Raw genomic sequence first — 23,110 nt, 5'->3', positions numbered from 1 at the left:
TGGCACATGCCTGTAATCATAGCACTTGGAAAGTTGAGGTAGGAAAATCACCATGTATTCAAGTCCAGCCTTGGCTACATAATGAGTTTGAGGCCAGGCTGAACTACACAGTAGGACCCTGTCTTCAAACACACACACACACACACACACACACACACACACACACACACTGAAATATGATCACCATAAAAGCAGTAAACTCATTAGTGGGTTATATAATCCAAAGGAAATGAAGTCAGTATGCCAAAGAGATAGGAGCACGACATTTTATTGCAGCATTATCCACAACAGCCTCAATCAACTGAGCAATTCTTCCATGTATTAATGGATAACCAAAAAAATGTGATGGGTATATATAATGGAGTATTATTTGGCTATAAAAAGAAAATTCTGTCATTTGCAGCAATGTGGATGGAACCGGAGTATACTATGTTGTTGTTTTCTGTATTTTAGGGAAGAGTCTACAGGGTGTTCAGGGTCTCACTACTAGATCGGACTCATTGTGATCTGCCTGTTTACTGTCTCCCAAGAGCTGCAATTACAGGCACAGTCTCAACTGCCATCTCAGAGTGTCCCAGGGGTGGGGCCAACTTGGCAGGCCCAGGGATAGAACCCTCAGCCCCTGGGCCTCAGCAGGGACTTTAATCCGCTGGGCTATGTGGCCAGCCCAGGAGGGTACTATGTTAAGTGACACAAGAACTACACACTTGTGGCAGACCACTGAGATGGCTCCCCTTCAAAGAAGATAATCATTTCCATCTTGGTTTGCCCTTGCCCTCCTCCCATGTGCTGATATGCACAGAGCTAACTAGAGAAATGTTCAACTCCCTCAACTGGCTTTAAGCAATGCAAAGGGGTCTAGTTAAGGCACCAAAGTGTAGCCTGTGAAGCAAAGCAACAGGTCTGTGAAGTCCCATCTATAACTCCCTCCTGCTAAGCATGAGGCAGGCCAGGCACAAAAAGACAATTAGCTGGGTAGATTTTCAAGAAATCGGCAGTGATGTCCCAGGGCAATAAAGGCCAGCATCAGAGCTGAAGCAGCTGACTCAAAACACTACCTGTACTGGGAAGAACTGGTGCTCTTTCTACACACCTCTCGGTGTGCTGCAGAGGTACCACTATGCCTTCTGCCTAGGCCAGCTAACAGCTCTCTGCTATGATTACAGCCATGCACACAGTTCCTCAACCTCAGGCCACTCCCCTCTTCATGAATTAATAAAACCTGGATTGGGTCCTGAGTTGTGGCCTTCATTCAGGTTGGCCTTCTTTACGACTGGACTCTGGACCTCCTTGACTTCCCACAACTGCAGATGGATTTGTGGCTCTTTCTTCTCACATGGGTTGCACCGGAAGTGGTGGACTGGAATTTACTTGCAAGAATTCCAATAACTTTCCCCCTGGGATTACAATTTATAGACGGGGCTGGAGGTGGAAGGCACCTGAACACTTATACTAATGTTCCAATTTACATGTGGGAGTTAACATCACGCTAAAAAGGCAGAGAATAAGGTAGGCCTGGCAGTGCATGGCTGTAATCCCAGCACTCAGGAAGCTGAGGAAAGAGTTCAAGGCCAGCCTGAACTACACAGCAGGACCCTATCTCAAACAAACAAACAAAAAAAAAAAAAAAAAAAAAAAAAAAAACAAAGAATAGTAGTTGACCAGAGCCTGACAGGTTGAAGGGAAGGCGGGCTGCAGGCAGCCTAGAGAATGGACACAGGAAGGCAGGCAGGTGGGGCAACTTCTACTGTTCTGTACAGCACAGCAGACAAAAACTGAGCATTTGAAAACAGTTAACAAGGTTTTAAACATCCCTAACACAAAGTGATATGATGTGTCTAAGGTGTGTCTAAGAGTATGTCAATGACCCTAATCTGAGCATTATACATTATACACATGTAGGGCGGGGGAGATGGCTCAGTGGAATAAGTGCTTCCCTGGCAAGCACAAGGGCATGAGTTCAAACCCCGGTTCTGCCAAAAAAAAAAAAAAAAAAATTGGGGGGTGGGGGTGGTCCCTGCCCCTTAGCTCAGTTCTTTAAGTGGCTGCTTCAACAAAGCAGTCAGGCTCAGGTTGCTGTGGTTCGATCCCCACAACTCAAGCCACCCAAACCTGCCCTGAAGGCATTTGGAGCAAAAAAAAAAAAAAAAAAAGAATTCCTATACATTACACACATGTATTGAACACTATAACTCACAAATATGTACTTACTGCGTCAATTTACACATATATAAATGAAATGCTAAGTAAAATACATTAATAAAAAAATTCAAACATAAACACTTTAAAAATCACCTACAGGTAAACTATATCCATATACACTCACATTTGTAATGATGTATATACACTGGTACTTCTACTAATTTCTATTGTATCTATCAGTAAAGTGACCTAATTCTCAACAGGAAGAGCATGCTATACACTCAAAGAGATTAGATTTGTGCTTTCAGTACTATTCTCCCCGAGAACTGCAGACCTCAGGTAGCTAATTTCACATGTGGGGGCAGGGCAAAAAAGATGGAAATGCAAAGTGACAAGCTGGGAGGTTCTGAGCTGATGTGCAAGAGGACTCAGAAACAGGCAAACCGACGAAGAGCTCGCCCTAGTCAAACAACTGAAGTGAAAACTAAAAGAGAAATATTTAACCATAATTAACTTGGTTTTGCTTAATTATAATAAAACAAGTCTACAAAGACCTAATTATATGATTCTCAAGAGAAAAAATAGTTTCTCCTTCCTTCAATTAGCTAGCACTTTATTCAAGTTTTCATATGAAAAAACACACCAAGTGGTAGTGGAAAGTTGTGGAATGAGAGACAACAATGCAAAAGAAAGTAGTCTAAATTTAGTCTAAAGAAAGTAGTCTAAAAGTGCATGCATGTGCATGTGCGTGAGCACACACATGCTTACATAAAAGTAAAAAATATTACAGTGATAGACACACTGCCCTGGGCTGGGGAAATAGCTTGGTGTGGTGTAAGCACCTGCCTGGCAAGCACAAGGGTTCGATCCCCACTACCGAATGCCATGCCGAGCCTGCCAACAAAACTGGGGGTGGTGATGCACTCTTGTAATCCCAGCACTGGGAAGGCTGAGACAGGAGGATCAATAGGAAGAGCTGGGTAGCAAGACCCTGTACCAAATAAATAAAACATTAAATTATTTTAAACTAAAAACAAGGCACACTGCCTTAGCCAGGTGGTAGCACAGTATTCCAGTACTTGGGAGGCTGAGGCAAGAGAATCAGCAGAAGTTATGGACTACACAGTGAGTTCAAAGCTAGCCTGAGCTGCACAGCAAGACCTAGTCACCCCCCCCAAAAAAAAAAAAAAGGCACACTGGCCTGAATTGCCCCAATACTTCCTTCCCCTTAACATTGACTTCCCCCACCCAGAAACAGTTCCAAAAGTCCCCTTTCGTGTCTTTAGTTGTACAGTTGTGGCTCCTTTCCCAACCTGAATCAATTCAAAACATTTACCTGTTATGGTCAGTTTAACTTTGGGTAAGAGCCAGAAATCGCAGTGCCAGAGGCAGTGAATAAGGTGGATGAGGATGCACTGTTGTGCTTCCTGCCTTTCCATCGAATGGCATGAAACAGCAGCGTTGAATAGATTTTTTTCATTGAGGACTTCCAGAACTGGGTATGGCAAGGGTGATGGGTTAAGTATATTCAAAGCCAGGGGGAAAATTCTGAGGAACACTAACACCACATGTCATTTACTGTTAACTTGTTTTAAAAAATGTAAATAGTGGGCCAGGAAGATTTAAAGTGCCCGCTTAGGCTTTTGAGGCAAGTGCAGGGACTGTGGTTCCTTCCTGGCCCCACGTGTTGTGCCAGCTCCCATGCCCAGAGCAGGCTGAGCCAGCCAGAGTCTGAATGTAGTAGCGCATCCCTACAATCCCAGCGTTAGAGGGGCTGAAAGCAGGAGGAGCACCACAAATCCAAGCCTGCATAATGAGACCCTGCAACAACCAATTACATTAATAAATAAATAGTCACCCTATTTTAAAAATTCACCCCATGTACTATGATGATAAAGCCTGAAAGACTTCTGATAGGCTAGATATGGAGGGGCGACAAGGTCTCAGTATGCAATTCTGGCTGGCCTTAAACTCACTTTGCAGCTCAGGCTGGCCTCCAACTCTAGGTGATCATCCAGCTTCAGCCTCCTTCAGCCTTCAATGCTGGGATTATAGGTATATGCCACCATACCCATCTACTAGGCAAGATTTAAAGGATGAGAAATCAAAAAGGACTCCCTGCTTAGAGCTGCAGCCATAAATACACTAAGAGAGAAATGTTGGAAGAGTAGGCTTCAAAATAACAGGAAGTTCCACAGAGGGTACACTGAGAACCTCTTTCATATCTAAGAAAAGCTAGACAAGGTGGCTCATGTCTGCAGTCCTAGTTACTCAAGAGGCTGCAATGGGATGACCACAAGTTTGGGCCCAGCTCTGGGGAGGCAAAGGCAGGAAGATCACTGAGAGTTCAAGACCACCCTCGGCTACAAAGTGAGCTCAAGGCAGCCTGAACTGCATAGCGAGACCCTGTCTCAAAAAAAAAAAAAAAAAAAAAAAAAAAAAAAAGAAATGTATAAAAGTTGGTTGTTATGGTTTGTGTCTAGTTGTCCCCCAAAGCCTCATGCAGTCAGGAGGCAGCCTCTGGAGTTGTGGTTGATCACTGTGTGTGTGGATGCGGCCCTGCCCTGGGGCAGGTCATCTGCATTGCAGTGTAAGCAGGGAAGAGAAGCCAGCTGCTTGAGCTGCTGCTGCTCCTCCCTTGTGCTCTTGCTCTTTGCCTCCGCCAGGAAAAGCTGCTGTCCGCTCTGTGCTGCTCTACTCTGGAGCCAGCTGCATGTGGACTGAAACCTCCAATAACTGTGAGCTAAATAAACCTTTCCCTCCTTCATTTTGAGTGTCCGGTTTTTGTCCCAGCAACAAGAGAAGAGTAACTAAGACACTGGTAATAACATTTTTAGCTACCAGTCATAGTTAATATAAAAAGCAACTGAACTAAGCAAGACCATTTGATTCATAAGATGGGAAAAAAAAGAATGAGAAGTTACTGGTGAGGGGGAAGAATAACCAAGAGACTGTGGTGTCCTGAAACTGAACAAAAAATCAAGTTTACTCGTGAAACTGGTCAACTGCCTTAAAAGATAATGAATACATGGTTAAGAAATATGAAAACCAAAGTCCATCCTGGGCAATATGAGATGAATGGCAACAATGAGAAGAACAATTTTATCTGAGTAAAGCAGAAGAAACACTGATCAGAGTTTATCCACAACAAGATGGTTAAAAATAAGCAGCAAATATAATCCAACTCAAGAATTTCATACCAAGACCTTCAAAAGATGAACAAAGAATCTGAACAGTGGGCAAGAGGGAATGTCTACACAAGAAAGATTATATGTTTAATAACACATTTATATGCTAACAGAGGGATTCACTTAGAAGGGGAAATTCCTGGGGAGCAGACCTTGAATCCACAGCAAGGCAAGGGAAAAAGTGGAATCGAGAACACAAGCAGGAGAGCTGGTCTCATACAGACGCAGACACTATTAGTCTTATTTCACCAAGAGGAAACAGAGGATTCAGGCAAAAATGTAAGGGTAAAAGTAGATGTGAAGGCAGGTGAATATGGAATTTCTTTTTCTGAAACAAGCAAGATCATCAACTGAAGGGGGGAAAAATGGGAGGAAGTATCAGAGGCTTAAAAAACAAAGAGAAAATGAGAAAATAATCACTGTCAATAATGAAAGAAGAAATAAGTACAGACAGAATGAATGGAAAACAGCAGTAATGACCCACTGGAGATAAAGATTTATGGCCACAGACTCTGGCTGGCTCAGCCTGCTCTGGGCATGGGAGCTGGCACAACACGTGGGGCCAGGAAGGAACCACAGTCCCTGCACTTGCCTCAAAAGCCTAAGCGGGCACTTTAAATCTTCCTGGCCCACTATTTACATTTTTTAAAACAAGTTACAGTAAATGACATGTGGTGTTAGTGTTCCTCAGAATTTTCCCCCTGGCTTTGAATATACTTAACCCATCACCCTTGCCATACCCAGTTCTGGAAGTCCTCAATGAAAAAAATCTATTCAATGCTGCTGTTTCATGCCATTCGATGGAAAGGCAGGAAGCACAACGGTGCATCCTCATCCACCTTATTCACTGCCTCTGGCACTGCGATTTCTGGCTCTTACCCAAAGTTAAACTGACCATAACAGGTAAATGTTTTGAATTGATTCAGGTTGGGAAAGGAGCCACAACTGTACAACTAAAGACACGAAAGGGGACTTTTGGAACTGTTTCTGGGTGGGGGAAGTCAATGTTAAGGGGAAGGAAGTATTGGGGCAATTCAGGCCAGTGTGCCTTTTTTTTTTTTTTGGGGGGGGTGACTAGGTCTTGCTGTGCAGCTCAGGCTAGCTTTGAACTCACTGTGTAGTCCATAACTTCTGCTGATTCTCTTGCCTCAGCCTCCCAAGTACTGGAATACTGTGCTACCACCTGGCTAAGGCAGTGTGCCTTGTTTTTAGTTTAAAATAATTTAATGTTTTATTTATTTGGTACAGGGTCTTGCTACCCAGCTCTTCCTATTGATCCTTCTGTCTCAGCCTTCCCAGTGCTGGGATTACAAGAGTGCATCACCACCCCCAGTTTTGTTGGCAGGCTCGGCATGGCATTCGGTAGTGGGGATCGAACCCTTGTGCTTGCCAGGCAGGTGCTTACACCACACCAAGCTATTTCCCCAGCCCAGGGCAGTGTGCCTCAAAATGAAAACAGAAAGGCTAAGAAGGTGCTTAGTGGGATAAACATTGGACCAAAACCCAAGAGGGAGCGAGGGAATGTAATGAGGAGGGAAATGAAGGGGTGGGGCAAGGGATGGAGGAGGTAAATGCTAATTCTAGAGGGTATCATCTGATAGAATCATTATAAGTAGCTTATAAGTAATCATTATGTGGCAACTGTAGTTTAAATTTCCCAAAATAAACTTCACTTAAAAATTATTGTATATATCACCAAAGAAAACCTACCACAAAGAAGAGAATTTATATAAAATCGAGTTTACAGTAATGTGATAATAAAAGGGTGAATTTAAGAGTTGTGAACTTCCAGGGCTGAGGAGACAGATAGCTTGGTGGTCTAAAAGCCTGGCAAGCATAAGGACCCGAGTTTGATCCCTGGTACCACATGTCTCCTTAATACCACATGCCCTGCTGGCCCCAGAACCCCAGCAGAGCCACACTAGCCACACAAACCAAGGTTGCTGTTGCATGCATGTAATCCCAGAACTGAGGAGGCTGAGATAGGAGGATCACTATGAGTCTGAGTTGCATAATAAGACACTGTACCAAACAAATTGTTTTTTAAAATTTTGTTTTAAAAGAGTTTTGAATTACCAAGCTTCACTTTGTTACTCTAACTAGACTCTAACAGAAGAATGGGAACTGCAGACTACCTAAAGTTTTTCTAAGAATTCAAGCTAAAACTAGGCTAAAACATATGCAACAACAATAAAGCATTATCTGATAAAGTAATTTTAACTTTTCTCTAATAACTGTATGGCATTCTATAAGCATCAAAATGATCTTCAACTTCAGAAAGAAAGCCTAATACTATATCCAAATCCTACCAAACTAGTATTACAAATATCACCAGAGAGACTGTCCTCTAAATACAGCACACATAGGGCCAGGCAAAATAGCTCAGCAGACTAAGCACCTGCTTAGACAAGTACAGGAACCAGGGTTCAATCGCTGGTACCACATGCCACACTGGCCCTGCCCCAGCACGCTGATCCAGCAACAGAGTCAGGGCATGGTGGTGCACACCTGTAATCCCAGCACTAGGGAGGCTCAGAACAGGAGGATCACTATGAGCTTCGCAGTGAGACCCTGCAAAAAATAAATTGAAAGGGAAAAAAAAAAAAAAAAAAGCCAACTAAAAAAATTATAGCATATATGGTGCTGAGGCGACAATTCAGTGGCATAAGCACTTGCCTGGCAAGTGCAAGGTGCTGAGTTTTGATCCCTGGTATTAAAAAAAAAAAAAAAAAAAAAAAAGCAAAGCAGCATGCAACTCAGTCCCTTTGAAAACTTATTAAATCATTAACTTTCTATAAATTTTATTTTACTTTTTTTTTTTTTTTTTGGCAGAGGCAGGGATTAAACTCAGACCCCTGCACTTGCCAGGGAAGCGCTTATTCCACTGAGCCATTTCCCCAGCCCCTCTTTCTGTAAACTCTAAACTCAATCTACCCATGTTCTTCAGATGCACAATACACACAAGCTTACAAGTCTAACAGACCAGAAAAATTTTTAACGCTATTTTTCGTATTATTTGCTGGTGAAAGCTTTTTTTTCTTCTATATAAAGATTCAACCAAATTTGCCTTAAATAGTTGAGGTTCCGAAGCCAGAAGTATGCTGAGTCTTTAAACTAATAGCCTAGAATTACTGTTTCTTCTAATTTTAATACTGTTGTAATGAAAACACACATTATTAAACACAAAATGATTCTTACTAAATCAAGGAAAAGAGTTACAGCAAACTCACGTTTTTTTACTTCGTGGCTTGCTATCTCACCAGCAGATAAGAATGTTAGAATTTGGTACATAAACGCCAATTCAGAACACTGATATAAAACTGCTAAATATAGTGTATCCATGAGTCTGAGTTACTATGTACAATGTTTTTAAATCTTAGGCAGGGCCGGGGAAATAGCTTAGGAGCTAAAACGTCTATCTGGCAAACACAAGTTCCTGAGTTCAATTCCTCGTACAAAATACAAAATACAAAAAAAATAAAAATAAAAAATAAGCTTAGGCAGTTTTAGGATACCTGTTTCCACAATATTTTCTGTTTCTGTTGTCTCCAACCCATCCATGCTATCTTCATCTTCCACTGTAGTTTTTCCTCTACTTCGAGGCCTACAAACAGAGAAATACATGTTTAAATGTTGAGTGTTAAGGCTTACACAGCATTTACACTTCACAAAGAGCACAAGAAGAAGGTTTACAAAATAAAGTAGCCCAGGCATTCTCCAGCATTTTACCATGGCCTTGCTGTCATTTTTTTCACTTTAAGTTCAACCCTCCCTGTACCATAAATGTGAGGACAGACTCAGCATATTTGTGTTGCCACAACTCACTTCTTGAAGTGCTCCTCATTCTGGAGAAAGAAATATTCAGGCAATTTCAGAGCTTTAAATTATTGCAATATTTAAAAGATGGTAGCCTAAAGATAAGCCTGAGACATTTCTAGTTAAGAGGGTGCATCTGGAGACGATACTCATAAGTGAAATAAATAGGACACACGTGTGTAAATACCCACTGTTTCTCTGATGTAAGAAACCAAAGGTATAAATAAGGACCAAAGTGTACAACAGGCACTGTGAAGTAGAAAGAAAATACTCAAATGAGGAAGGGAGCAAGAGAAGCCAAAGGGGGGAAAAAAGAGAGGAAAAGGGGTGTGTGTGTGGGTGTGTGTGTGTGTGTGTGTGTGTGTGTTAACAACTAGAAAACAAAGGAAAAAAAAATGGAACCAAAGCTTTTTAAATGGGTAGAAGAGAAAGGGGTGAAGTTTACCATGTCTAAGATTAAAATTCTGCCCTTACTTGTTTTGAGGATCCTGGTGCGTGTATTGTCTCCACTCTTTGGTTTTTATTAAGCCCATGAATATCTCTTGGATTAAACGAGTTTCTCAAATGTAGCAGACTACTGCACTCTGTATTTGACCCAGCCTGCCAACCTGTGCCTTTTAACAGGATATCTGAGTCTATTAACATTGACAGACAATTACCGAAATGTGATGACTACTGTGTTTACTATTACTGCATTCTTTCTGTGTTGGTGATTCTCTAATTTTTCTCTTGTCATTTTGCTGTATTCGTAATTATGGAGAATTATAAAACATTAAAAGTAAAAACTGCTTCTGCAGCATTTCCTTTATATCCTGGTTTCTCTCCCTATAATCAACAACCACACTGTTATTTTCAAAAATTTCATCTCTGTCCTTAGTGCCTACAGTACTTCCTGGTTCCAAAACCAAAGGATCCTTGAAATATTCTTCCTTTGTTTGAACACAATCAGACACAAGGAAGACTGGTAGAGGCACCTACCAATGCATGCTAAGTAAGTTACCCAGATACGTGCTTCAAGTGCTTTGAACTGTGTTATTTTGGCTATTTCTGAAAGCAGCGTGTTCAATCTCCCATTATGATCTCCCATTATGATCCCATTATGATTTGTTTTATATAACGTGAATTTGAAGGCTGAGGATATAGCTCAGCAACACAGTGCCTACCTGGCATTCAAGGTCCGGAGTTCTATTCCCAGTACAAAAAAATAAATAAAACAGGCCAGGGATGTATCTCAGTAATAAAGCACTCAGCTAGCACATGGGAGGCCCTAAGTTTCATCTCCAAACCTAAACAAAACTATATAGCATGCGTTTTTGTTAAGTAATAGTATCTGGGTGAATTAATCTACAGTTAAATAACGACTTTCAGTGTTCAAACCATCTATCTTTTGTGTGAAAATTTGTATTTGTATTTTTATTTTTTCTGTTAACTATACATTTTTCTCCCCCTCTCTGCCTACTGTAGAAATTCACCGAATGGTATCTAGTGACCTGATTTGTCTCTTCTAAACAATCTGAGCTTGAATCAGTTGGTGTTGTTTATCCCTTGACCTTGTTTGGTGTTTTGATTTTCTGGGGTTCCTGCATTTTGTTTTGTGGTTTCCATTTCGAACATTCATGAGAACTGTCTGGTGTGATGATTCTATAGTTCTCGTTCTGTCCAGCCATTTCTCCCTCTCTCCTCTCCCTCGTCCAATCCTCCTCCCCTTCCCCCACTGTTACTTTACCCCTCAACAAAAACTTTTACTTTAAATTTTTTTGTTGTTTTTCCCCCTTCTGATTTGTCCTATTCTTAGTTTGGGGGTCAGTATAACATGCTTCTTATATTTAGTAACTCAATGAAATTCTTTTCCTTCTGTCTAATGGACCAAATTGTCAAATACCAGATTTTCTTCAAATTTCTCGTATTTCACATTCATTTCTTTATCACTGGAACTCACTGGCTTCTGTTACATGACTGTTCGGAGTAAGCAAACACTAACCTGTCAAAGCATAAAATAATGGTCAGACCTGCCAAGCCCAAACTGCAATGCTTAAAAGAAGTCTCAAGTCCAGTTGTAAATCACAGCATAAATAAAGTTCATTGTTTTAGTCCTTTGAATTTTTGTCTTTCTTGCTTTTCTTTTCTATTTCAGTCCTTTCATTTAAGTATTGAAAATGAGAACAGAGCTTACTGACGTAACATAAAGATAACGGCTAATTAGAAACAACAAAAGAAAATCTCACTGACCACAAAGGCATTTTTCTAAGCTATTCAAAATAAAATACAAATAGAAAAATAAAAACCAAAGAACCACAGTACCCGTAGGACAACAAAAACCTGTCTAACAAGTATGAGGCTGGGGTTAGAGGGAAGAGAGGAAAAGTAGCAAAATAATAGCTGTACATTTTGCAAACTATGTGATAATCACAAACATCTATCAATTAAGCACTTGTGATGATTTGTGTCTGCTCAAAGCCTCATTCAATCATAGAGCAGCTTCTGGAGTTTGTGATTTTTTTTTTTTTTGGGGGGGGCCCCTGAAGCAGCATGTGGTGCCAGGAATGGAACCTGGGTCCTGCACTTGCCCAAGCAGGGGTTTTAGACTCGCTGGCCTGATGAAGGCCTGTGATTGATTTTTTTGTTTTGTTTTGTTTTTGTAGTACCTGGGATCAAACTAAGAACCCTGCACTTGCAAGGCAGGCACTTATGCCACTGAGCTATCTTCCAGGCCAACTGATTCTTGATCAAATGCTGGGGATTTAGCCCTGGGGTGGGTAATCAGCATTACAAAGTGAGGAGGGGAGAGAGCCATGCCACCTGTAGTGGCTGCTGCCTGTTCTTTGCCAGACACTGCCATGAATGGCTGCTCTATGCTACCGTGCACTCTGCCTTAGAGTCAGCTGAGTATGGAACAAAAACTCCACAAACTGTGAGCTAAATGAACCTTTCCTTCCTTATTTTTGGGTGTTAGGTAATTTGTCCCAGCAATAAGAGAAAAATAACTGAGAAAGCACTTTATATTGAAACTGCTGAAAAAGAACAGCAAACAGAAAACATATTAAAGCCAGGCGTGGGGCCCAGGAGATGGCTGAGTGGAATAAGTGTTTCCCTGGCAAGCACAAAGACCTGAGTTCAATCGGGGGGGGGGGGGGGGTGTCGGCACGTGGTGGCACATTGGCACATGCCTGTAATCTCTGCACTGGGGTGGCTGAAGCAGAAGGATCATTGTGCGTCTGAGACCAGCCTGGGCTACAGAGTGAGCTCAAAGCCCAGCCTGCATTGCATATGGAGACTCTGTCTCAAAAAGACAAAGACAGGGGAGAGGGGAGAGGGGAGGAGAGGGAAGAAGGGAGGAGAGGAGAGGGGGGAGAAGAGGAGGGGAGGGGAAGGGAGAGGAGGAGGAGGGGGGAGAAGGGGAGAGAGAAATTAAGCTTGAGCTTGCAAGCAGTTTAGACACTACTATTAAAAACTAGAGGGGCTGGGGAGATGGCTTAGTAGATTAAGTGCTTGCCTAGCAAGCGCACGGGCCTGAGTTCAATCCCCAGTTGCGCCTCTCCCCTCTCTCTCTTCTCTCTTCTCTGTCTTTTTGAGACAGAGTCTCAATAAGCAATGCAGGCTGGGCTTTGAGCTCACTCTGTAGCCCAGGCTGGTCTCAGACGCACAATGATCCTTTTGCCTCAGCCACCCCAGGGCAGGGATCCCCACAATTAAAAGTCAGATTAAATTTTAAAACCCAAGGTTCAACTATATGCAGTTAGTTAATAACACACATTTTGGAAATACAAAGACACAGATAGGTAGAAGCACAAGAAGACAAGACACACTTATGAGAAGGCTGAACAAAAGCAAACAAGTGACCTGCTATGGGAGTGCATGTCTACAATCTCAGCACCCTGAAAGGAGGAGGATCGGGACTTTGAGGTGACAAAGACTTGGATTACATTGTGAGACCATGTTTCTATAAAACAAAACAGAACAGAAAACAGGAAAGGCAGGAGGATCACTATGAATTAGAGGGCAGTCTAAAGCTACATAGTCTCCACTAAATAAAAATGTAATAAATAAATAAAAAATAAAAAAATAAAAAAAAAAAAAGGGCTGGAGAGATGGCTCAGTGGTCTAAAGCACCTACTTGGAACAAGCTTGGCAAAGCACAGGGACCGCGGTTCAATCCCCCAGCACCACATGCCAGCCAGCCCCGCCCCCTGGTGGGCTGAGCTGGCCACATACAAATAAATAAATAAATAAATAAATAAATAAATAAATAAATAAATAAAATTTAAAAAGAAATTAAAAAATGAGGGCCATTCAAAGAACTCCACAGATGAAAGCACCTGCAAGCAGGCACAGGGGCCGGGGATTCGATCCTCAGGCCTGCCTTGCCGCCAGCTGCGACCGGGCGTGATGGCAACCGCTTACAATCCCAGTGCTTGGGAGGCTGAAAACATGAGAATCACTTTGAGTCTGATCTACGTAGTGAGACCCTGTAGACCCTGTACTAACTACAAAAATAAAAATAAAATAGGCAATTCATACCCATATTGAGTAAAATAAAAGAAACAAATGAAGAAAGCAATAATATAAGAATACAATTTGCCATTTTAAAACTGAATTAAACCAAAAGATGATTCTTTTAAATAATTAATAAAATTAATAGTTCTTTGGCTAAAATAATCAAAATCATCATTATAAAAACTAAAAGAAACCTGGTTGACGGCATATATCTATAATTAATAATTTAATTGAAATGGCAAAATTCCTTAGAGGGGCTCAGTTACCAAAATCAGCCTAAGACTACAATTAGAAAATGTGAATAATCAAATGTCTATCACAAAAACTGAGTTTGTCATTTAACAAAACCTTTCCAAGCCACTCTATAATGTTACCATTACACTGACAGCACAACCACAGAATTAGACATACCATCGATCACCAACATAGATGTACTTGTTTCAAAGAATTAAGGGGGGAGGAACATTCAACCACCTGTGTTTTGCAAGTAAAATTTTGACATCAAAAGAAAATAGCAGGCCAGAGGAGATAGCTCAGTACAATAAGTGCTTGCCTAGCAAGCGCAGGATCCAGAGAGAGAGAGAGAGAGAGAGAGAGAGAGAGAGAGAAAAGAGGAAGGAGGGAAGGAGGGAAGGAGGGAAGGAGGGAAGGAGGGAAGGAGGGAAGGAGGGAAGGAGGGAAGGAGGGAAGGGGAAGAGAAAGGAGAGAGAAGGGAGGGAGGAAGAGAGAATGGAAAACTAAAACTATACTGCTTTTCACTTTTAAAATATGTACAAAATCATGAAAAGGGGTTCTAGTTATAGATAAGATGAAGGAACATATACCAAATTCACTCACCTACTAAAAGCATCATTAAAACCCAAAAATATCTAAACTATAGCTAGAAGAAATAAGATCTAATGTTATAAAACCCCAATTTCACAGTAAAGAGTCAACAGCTGAAGGATCGCATCAAAATATAAGGCTTTTACACACCAAAGAAACGATCAGCTGCTGAGTTTGGTAGCATACATCTGTAATCCCAACACTCAGGAGGCTGGGACTATATATATTTTTTTTTTAATTTTAGGGAAGGGTCTACAGGGTGTTCAGGGTCTCACTACAAGATGGCACTTCTAATGATTCTCCTGTTTGTAGCCTCTCAAGTGCTGGGATTACTGGCACATGCCACCATGCCCAGTCTCAAATGCCTTCGCAGCAAGCCACCGGGGGCGGGGCCAGAACAACAGGCCTGGGACATGGAACCTCAGGCCCCTGTGCCTGCTTGCAGGCACTTTAATCCGCTGAGCTATTTTGCCAGCCCTCGGCAATATATCATTTTGAGTTTTAAGGCCAGCCTGAGCTACAAAATAAGTTCAAGACCAGACTGAACAAACTAGAGAAAACCTGTTTGGAAAAAAACAGAAAGACAGACAGATGGGTGGGGAGATAGGCAGACAGAAAATGTTTAAGGAGATATGCTTATCCTGATTTCGACATTACATAATGTACATGTATATTAAAAATATCACATAGTACCCTATAAATATGTTCCATTTTTAAAATAATATGGACAATAAAGACAGGAGTTTCCTAAACCAAACAGCAGCAGGTTGATCATGAAAAGACATCACAATTTTAAGTGTATGAGTTCACTAGTCCATCTCTACAGAGATGGCCTGAACTCAAGGTAGCTCCAAACCCCAGAGTACTGAAGGAAGAGAGAGACTGCCCCCCCCCTCCCCGGGCTCTCCCACCACCTACCCATGAGGGAACCTAACCCAGGTTGATACAATTAGTACAACAAAACCTTGAGAACTGAGCTAGCTGACCTTTGGCCAAGTGCTAGACTACTTGGTACTGCACAAACCATTCATATAGAACATCACCACAAGGACTTTGAAAACTAAACAGACATGACCATAGCCCACAGAGAGGCAATTAAAATTTCTAGCCTTTACCTACTCAGCACAGTAAGACCCTGAACACCCTGGAGACCCTTCCCTAAAATACAAAAAGATATAGTCAAAAATTCTACTGTTAAAGACTCAAATCTATATTATCTGGGCTGGGGAGATAGCTCAGTAGTGTAAGGGCCTGCCTGGCAAGCACAAGGTAGAGTTCAACCCCCAGTACTTTAAAAAAAAAAAAAAAAAAAAGTTATCCATGTAAAGGTCAACTGAAATACAACACCTATAAAGAAAAATTAGATACATTGAAAACACCAGTCAAAATTAAGTTAAAATGTGTGTCATAACGCCACAAAAAGCGAACTTCAAAACAAAATTTAAAAAATTTAACAAGGATAAAAAAGAGGATCATTACTCAGTGATAACAGTCAATTCACCAACACATAATCCTAATTTTGAATGTGAATGTATCTAATAACTGAACTTCAAAATACATCTGGCAAAAAATCATTCAACTAAAAGGACCAAAACAGAATAACAGAAGCTTCAGCATTCCTCAGTAATAGAACTTTCAGAGAAAAAAATCACAAGAAATGTATAAGAACTGCACAGTATCATCAACAAAATAGAAGTAATAGATGTAATTAACGTTAGCAAAACATTTTGTTGTACGCTTCCAGCTACCCTGTGCCCGTGGGACCTGTCCAGTCCAAACCCAGGCTAAGCGTGTATCAGACCCTCTTCCACACGCTTGGGACCCCCCACCACCACTCCACAGCCCCCAAACCCAAGCTCAATGAGTGAGAATTTCTACAACATTCTCGGCACCCCCAGATCCAGCCCTAGCCCAGGCCCAGTGAGTGTGTGGGACACCTTCCCTCTCCCCTACTCCCCCTTGTCCCCTTCACACTCAGCTCAGGCTTAGCATACAGGCCTGGGGTGAAACTCTGCAGCTGAAGTCCCTGCAGAGAGACTAGGGGACATAACCACCTAGCCAGTGCAGGAGCAGAAAATCTTGCCAGAGAGGACAACAGGTTCACTCCCAAGGGCTGCAGCAGAAAGGAGCTGAGCACAGCAGCCAGACCCAAGCCAGGCACAACTGGATAAATTCAAACTCTGTAGATCTGCACCTAAATTTCAGTAGGTGCTAAGGTTACATATAATTGCACCAAAGCTCTACAACAATGGTCAGAAGACAGTGCTATACAAAATGACAATGAGAAGGAGCAAAATGCAATCTCAGACCCCAAGCCCACCCATAAAAATGCAGAGGACACTAGCACAGAATGAATTGGGAATCACACAGCTGAAATCAATGACTCACGAGTGTCTGAAACAAACAACTGCAGAAAGGTATAGAGGTACTCAGATAGGAAAGGAAAAAAGGGAGGAGGAGGAAGGGGGGGGAGGAAGGGAGGAAGGAAGAAGAAAGGAAAGAAAGAAAGAAAGAAAGAAAGAAAGAAAGAAAGAAAGAAAGAAAGAAAGAAAGAAAGAAAGAAAGAAATAAATCTCTGAATAGCATCAGAAGTAAAGAATCAAATGCAGAAATATATGGAGGAAACCCAATGCCCACCCAGAACAAGTGCAGAGGACACTACGTCAGCTGAAATGTATGAATTAATAGTGTCGGAAGCAAATAAGCAACAATAGAAAGGTATAGAGGAACTCAGAGTAGAATTAATTTCTGAAATTTAAAAAAAAAATAATCTCTGAACTCACAGCTTCTGAAGTAAAAAATCAAATACAAAAACATATGGAGGAAACCCAATTTGAAAAAAAACTCTGCAGTAAAAAAATTAATAACTGCTTCTAAAGACATTGATAAAAAAATAGATTAGAAAAATGATGGATTCCTTGAATGAGCAATAAAAAAAGGAAATACATTGCATGACGCAGAGTCAAAGAGATATAGAGGAACTTAAAATCTCAATCAGAAGCTTGCAAAACCGTTTGAGTGAAAGTGAAGACAGTTTCAGATCTTGAAGACGCTGGTGCAGCTAGTGAGAAGGTAAGAAAAGATCTCTTAAAAACAAGTAGGATGCAGGAAAACATAATGCATCACTTGTAAGACCATGGAAGATGAACAATGTGAGACTAATAGACATCAATGAGAATGAAGGAGTCAATACAAATGATATAAAAAGACTATGGGCAAAATAGCAGAAAATTTCCCAAATATGAGGAAACAATTTGACAACCAGACAACTGAAACATACAGAACGCCAAGTAACCTCAACCCAATTAAAAACACACTCAGACATATAATAGTCAAGATTCCAGAAACCCGGCACAAGAATAATACACTGAAAGCCGCTAGAGAAAAAAAGCAGATCACATTCAAAAGAAAGCCCATCAAAATTATGGCTGACTTCTCTTCACAAACCACGAAGGTAAGAAGAGCATGGAGCAGAGTACTTCAAGTCCTCTACGAAAACACATTCCAGCCCAGACTACAATACCCTGCAAAACCCTCTTTCAAGTTTGACGGAGAAGTGAAATACTTCTATGACAAAGAACAACTAAACAATTTCATGTCTTAATAAAATTATGGAAAAAAAAAAAAAAGAATTTCATGATGACAAAGCCAACCCTACACAAGCTCCTGAAAGATCTTCTAGAGAGGGACCAAAATGATCAGAACTCCACGAATGAGAACAGAAGCAACCAACTAAATAGGGCAAAAAGGCACAGGAGAAAAAGGAGTAAACAACAGCAGATAAATAACATGTCAATGGTAAGTCAATACATCTCAATTATAACCATCAAAGTAAATGGACTCAATTCACCAATTAAGAGAAACAGACTGGCACAGTGGAATAGGAAACAAAATCCAACAATATGTTGTATACAAGAAACACATTTAACTCATTAAGAAATTCATAGACTGAAAGTCAAAGGATGGAAAACAATACTACACACCCCATCAGTTCAGAAAAAAGCAGGGGTAGCAATCCTGCTATCAGACAGTCTCAACTTCAAACCAAGAATGATCAAGCAAAATAAAGAAGGCCACTATATACTGGTTAGGGGACAAATACAAGAGGAAGGGGTAACACTTATAAATATGGATGCACCAAACACAGGAACACCCAACTATATAAAACAAATCTTAATGGACATGAAAAAATCTAATATCCAATACCACAATCTTAACAGGAGACCTTAACACCCTCTTATCCCAAAAAGATAGGTCAACCAGACAAAAAATTAGCAAAGAAGTAACAGAACTGAACCACAGCTTGAAACAAATAGGCTTAATGGACATATACAGAGTGTTCCACGCAACACAGCTGAATACACACTTTTCTCAGCTGCACATGGGTCATTTTCTAAAATAGAACGCATACTGGTCCATAGGTCATGCTTACGTATATGCGAGAAAACAAATTATTCCATGCATATTATCTGACTGCAGGGCAATGAAACTGGAAATAAATGACGAAAGTCACCAGAAAACACCCCTCAATACATGGAAATTAAACAGCACCCTACTCAGCAACCAATGGGTCACAGATGAAATTAAACAAGAAATTTAACAATATTTATAATTCAATGAAAATTCAAGCACAACTTAACAGAATTTACAGGATACGATGAAAGCAGTTCTCAGAGGGAAATTCATAGCTGTGAACTCACACATTAGGAAAACAGTATGGGAAAAAATAAACACCCTAAAGCTGCACCTCCAACATCTAGAAAAGGAAGAGCAAACCAAACCCAGAGTCCAAAGACGGGAAGAAATCATAAACATTAGAGCAGAAATTAATTCGAGACGAAGAAAACAGTTCAAAGAATTAATGAATAAAAAAAGCTGGTTCTTTGAAAGATTAAATAAAATTGATAAGCCCCTAGCTAACCTCATTAAAGAGAGGAAAGAAAAAATTCAAATACAAGCAATTAGGAATGAAAAGGGTGTAATTACCACAGACCCAGTGGAAATTCAGAAGATTATCAATAGCTACTTTGAGAATCTTTCTTCTCACAGAATAGAAGACAAAGACGAAATGCACAGACTCCTAGAAAGGTACAAATTACCAAAATTGAATCGACAAGATATAACCACTCTCAATAGCCCAATAACACCCAACGAAATATGAGCTGTTAGGGCCAGGGAAATAGCTCAGTAAAATAAGTGCTTGCCTGGCAAGCGCAAGGGCCCGAGTTCAATCCCTGGGTCCGCAAAAAAGAAAAGAGAAAGAAAGAAATATGAGCTGTAATAAAAAAAACCTAACAACAAAGAGAAGTCTAGGTCCAGAGTCCAAAGACGGGAAAACAGTATGGGGGAAAAAATTCTACAGAAGATACAGTCCCTATACTCTTCAAACTATTGCATGAAATTGAAAAGGAAGCAATCCTCCCAAAATCATTCCTGGAGGCAAGTATTATACTGATAGCAAAACTGGGGAAAGACGCAACTAAGAAAGAGAACTACAGGCCAATCTCCCTCATGAACATAGATGTCAAAATCCTCAATAAAATCCTAGCAAATACAATACAGAAAATCATCAAGAAGATCACGCACCATGACCAGGTAGGATTTATCCCAGGGATGCAAGGAGGGTTCAATATTAAAAAATCTATAAATATAATACACTGTATCAGTAGAGTGAAATATAAATAATATGATCATCTCCATTGATGCAGAAAAGGCTTTTGACAAAGTCCAACAGTCATTCATGTTCAAAGTCCTACAGAAAATTGGAATAGATGGCCTCTACTTCAATCTGATAAAAGCCATTTATGAAAACCCAATGGCTAACATAATTCTAAATGGAGAAGCACTGAAATCTTTTACTCTCAGATCTGGTACAAGACAAGGATGTCCTCTATCAGCACTCCTATTCAATACAGTGCTGGAATCATTAGCTAGAGCCATTAGACAAGAGAAAGAAATAAAAGGAATAAAAATAGGTAAAGAAGTTAAATTATCATTATTTGCAGATAACATGATACTTTACTTGGAAAAAAAAAACTCCACGAAGAAGCTACTAGAATTGATACACAAATTCAGTAGCATAGCAGAATACAAAGTCAATACCCAAAAGTCCATAGCATTCCTCTACACAGACAACAAACACACTGAGAGGGAAAATAGAGAAACAATACCTTTTACAATATCACTGAGGAAAATGAAATACCTTGGAATTAATCTAAGTAAAGAAGTCAAAGATCTTTTCAAAGAAAATTACCGTATTCTTAAAAAAGAGATTGTAGAGGATTTCAGAAAATGGAAAGATATTCCCTGCTCTTGGATAGAAAAAACCATCATTGTGAAGATGGCCATACTCCCAAAATTGCTGTATAGATTTAACGCAACCCCTATCAAACTACCACCAACATGCCTCACAGATCAAGAGAAATCGTTCCTAAAATTTATTTGGAACCAGAAAAGATACAGAATAGCAAACGCAATCCTGGGCAACAAAGACAAGGCAGGAGGCATTACAATTCCTGACTTGAAATTATACGACAAATCTATTGCGACAAAATCAGCATGGTACTGGCAATGAAACAGACCTGAGGATCAATCGAATAGATTAGAAGACACTAAAGCCTCTACGAACACACTCAGCCACCTTATCTTTGACACAGAGGCCAAACATACTCACTGGAAGAAAGATACCCTCTTTAACAAATGGTGCTGGAAAAACTGGCTCTCTACATTCCAAAAATTGAAACTTGACCCAGGTCTATCACCATGCACTAAGCTAACGTCAAAACAGATTACAGATATAAACACTAAAACTGAAACACTAAATCTCCTGGAAGAGAAGATAGGAGGAACTCTTGAAGACATAGAGGTAGGAAAAGAGTTCATGAACAGAAATCAAATCGCATGGGTAATACGTGAAAGAATTAACAACTGGGACCACCTCTTATCGAGAAGTTTTTGCACGTCAAAAGCAATTACTAACAAAATGAAAAGACAACCCACAAATGTGGAAAAAATCTTGACAAATAAGTACTCAGACAAAGGTCTGCTCTCTAGAATTTATAAAGAACTAAAAAACACTAAGGAACCAAAATTTAAAGACCCAGTCCAAAAATGGACATCTGAGATGAACATAAACTTCTCAGAGGATGAAATTAAAGAAGCGAATATATGAAACAATGCTGCACATCACTAGCCATCTGTGAAATGCAAATTAAAACAACAATGAGATATCATCTCACCCCAGAAAGAATGGCTATCATAAAGAAATCACCCAACAACAAATGTTGGAGTGGCTGTGGGGAAAAAGGACCCCTTCTCCACTGTTGGTGGGAATGTAGACTGGTGCAACTGTTATGGAAATCAGTGAGGAGACTCCATAGAAAACTAGGACTGGAAATCCCCTTTAAACCAGCTATTCCTCTACTGGGAATTTTCCCAGAGGATCTGAAAACATCGTATCATAGTGATATATGTGTACCTATGTTTATAGCAGCAAAATTTGTGATAGCCAAATCTTGGAAACAACCAAGTTGCCCGTCACCTGAGGAATGGATGAAAAAGATGCGGTATTTTTATACAACAGAGTATTACTCAGCTATAAAGAACAATAAACTCAAAGTCTTTATATTTAAGTGCATGCTACTTGAACATATAAGTGAAATAAACCGGACATACATGTGTAAATATCGTAGTTTTCCTACTATAATAGCTCAAAGGAAGAAATACAAATAGAAAGGTATAATACAACTAAAAGGAAAGCAAGAACTTGAGGACTAGACAATGAAGAGAAAGCAAGGAGAAGACCTAGGAAATATTACAGAGGCAAGCTATACAGTTATATACACAAGATGGGTAAGGCAAGGATCCTGAGAATCTTCAGAAGATTTTCGAGTATAGCAGTTAATTGGAAGGGTTCTCACCCCAACTATATATGCTGACACCTGTGAACTAAGCAGCTGCACCGAACATGGTAATTTATAATAGTAGGTTCATGCTTGAAGTGCCTGTCATTCGGATCTTCTAAATACATGCTCCTTGTCATGACACGCCAGTTGCTGCCATGCTGTCTCTCGGGTAGATGATTGTTTAAAAAGGAAGGGGGTGCCGGGGAGATGGCTCAGTGGAATAAGCGCTTCCCTCGCAAGCGCAAGGGTCTGAGTTCAAACCCCGGTTCTGCAAAAAAAAAAAAAAAAAAAAAAGGAAGGGGGTTCTGAGTGAAGGCAGGAGACAGGAAAAGGAGTGTTGAGGGACTGTCCTGTTACAATGCTGAATATGGTTAGATTTCTGGACTTATGTGTAAACATATATAATTCTTTATTCCTATTTTTAAAATATTTTTGTGAATTTTTTCCATCATATTCTGTAGGGACTTAAAGTTCAACATATCAATACTTTATGAAAAATACCTGTTGCATGCTTTGCCTCAGATGTTTGATATTCAGACAGACAGTGAGGTTAAGCTCAACAGCCTAGGTTGTATAGTAATAACAATAAGCTTCTCTTCCAGAGAGTTAACAACCTAAGTTTGCTGACCAAAATTAGAGAAAAAGGAGGGCCGCAAGGAAAATCAACATTTTGGCCCTAGCCTTCCAAGGTCAATTAAGACTCAGGACATATGAGAACCTGTACTGTAACATCATGTAACT

At 40.4% G+C, this 23,110-nt stretch overlaps 1 protein-coding gene across 3 annotated transcripts in view; it reads right to left on the bottom strand.

Annotated features, from left to right (window-relative positions):
- Kmt2c (lysine methyltransferase 2C) overlaps window positions 1-23,110 on the bottom strand; it is a 300,385-nt gene that overhangs the window by 181,951 nt on the left and 95,324 nt on the right. For all 3 annotated transcript variants that reach the window (XM_023712856.1, XM_023712855.1, XM_023712854.1), the window contains exon 2: window positions 8,846-8,934. In XM_023712856.1, coding sequence (XP_023568624.1) covers window positions 8,846-8,934 — 89 coding nt within the window. The remainder of the gene's footprint in view (window positions 1-8,845; window positions 8,935-23,110) is intronic.

The sequence above is a fragment of the Octodon degus genome, unplaced genomic scaffold (assembly GCF_000260255.1).
Source record: "Octodon degus isolate 3935 unplaced genomic scaffold, OctDeg1.0 scaffold00027, whole genome shotgun sequence".
Taxonomy (NCBI): Eukaryota; Metazoa; Chordata; class Mammalia; order Rodentia; family Octodontidae; genus Octodon; species Octodon degus.
The sequence above is the reverse complement of the archived record's forward strand: the minus strand, read 5'-3'. Positions and strand labels throughout refer to the sequence as shown.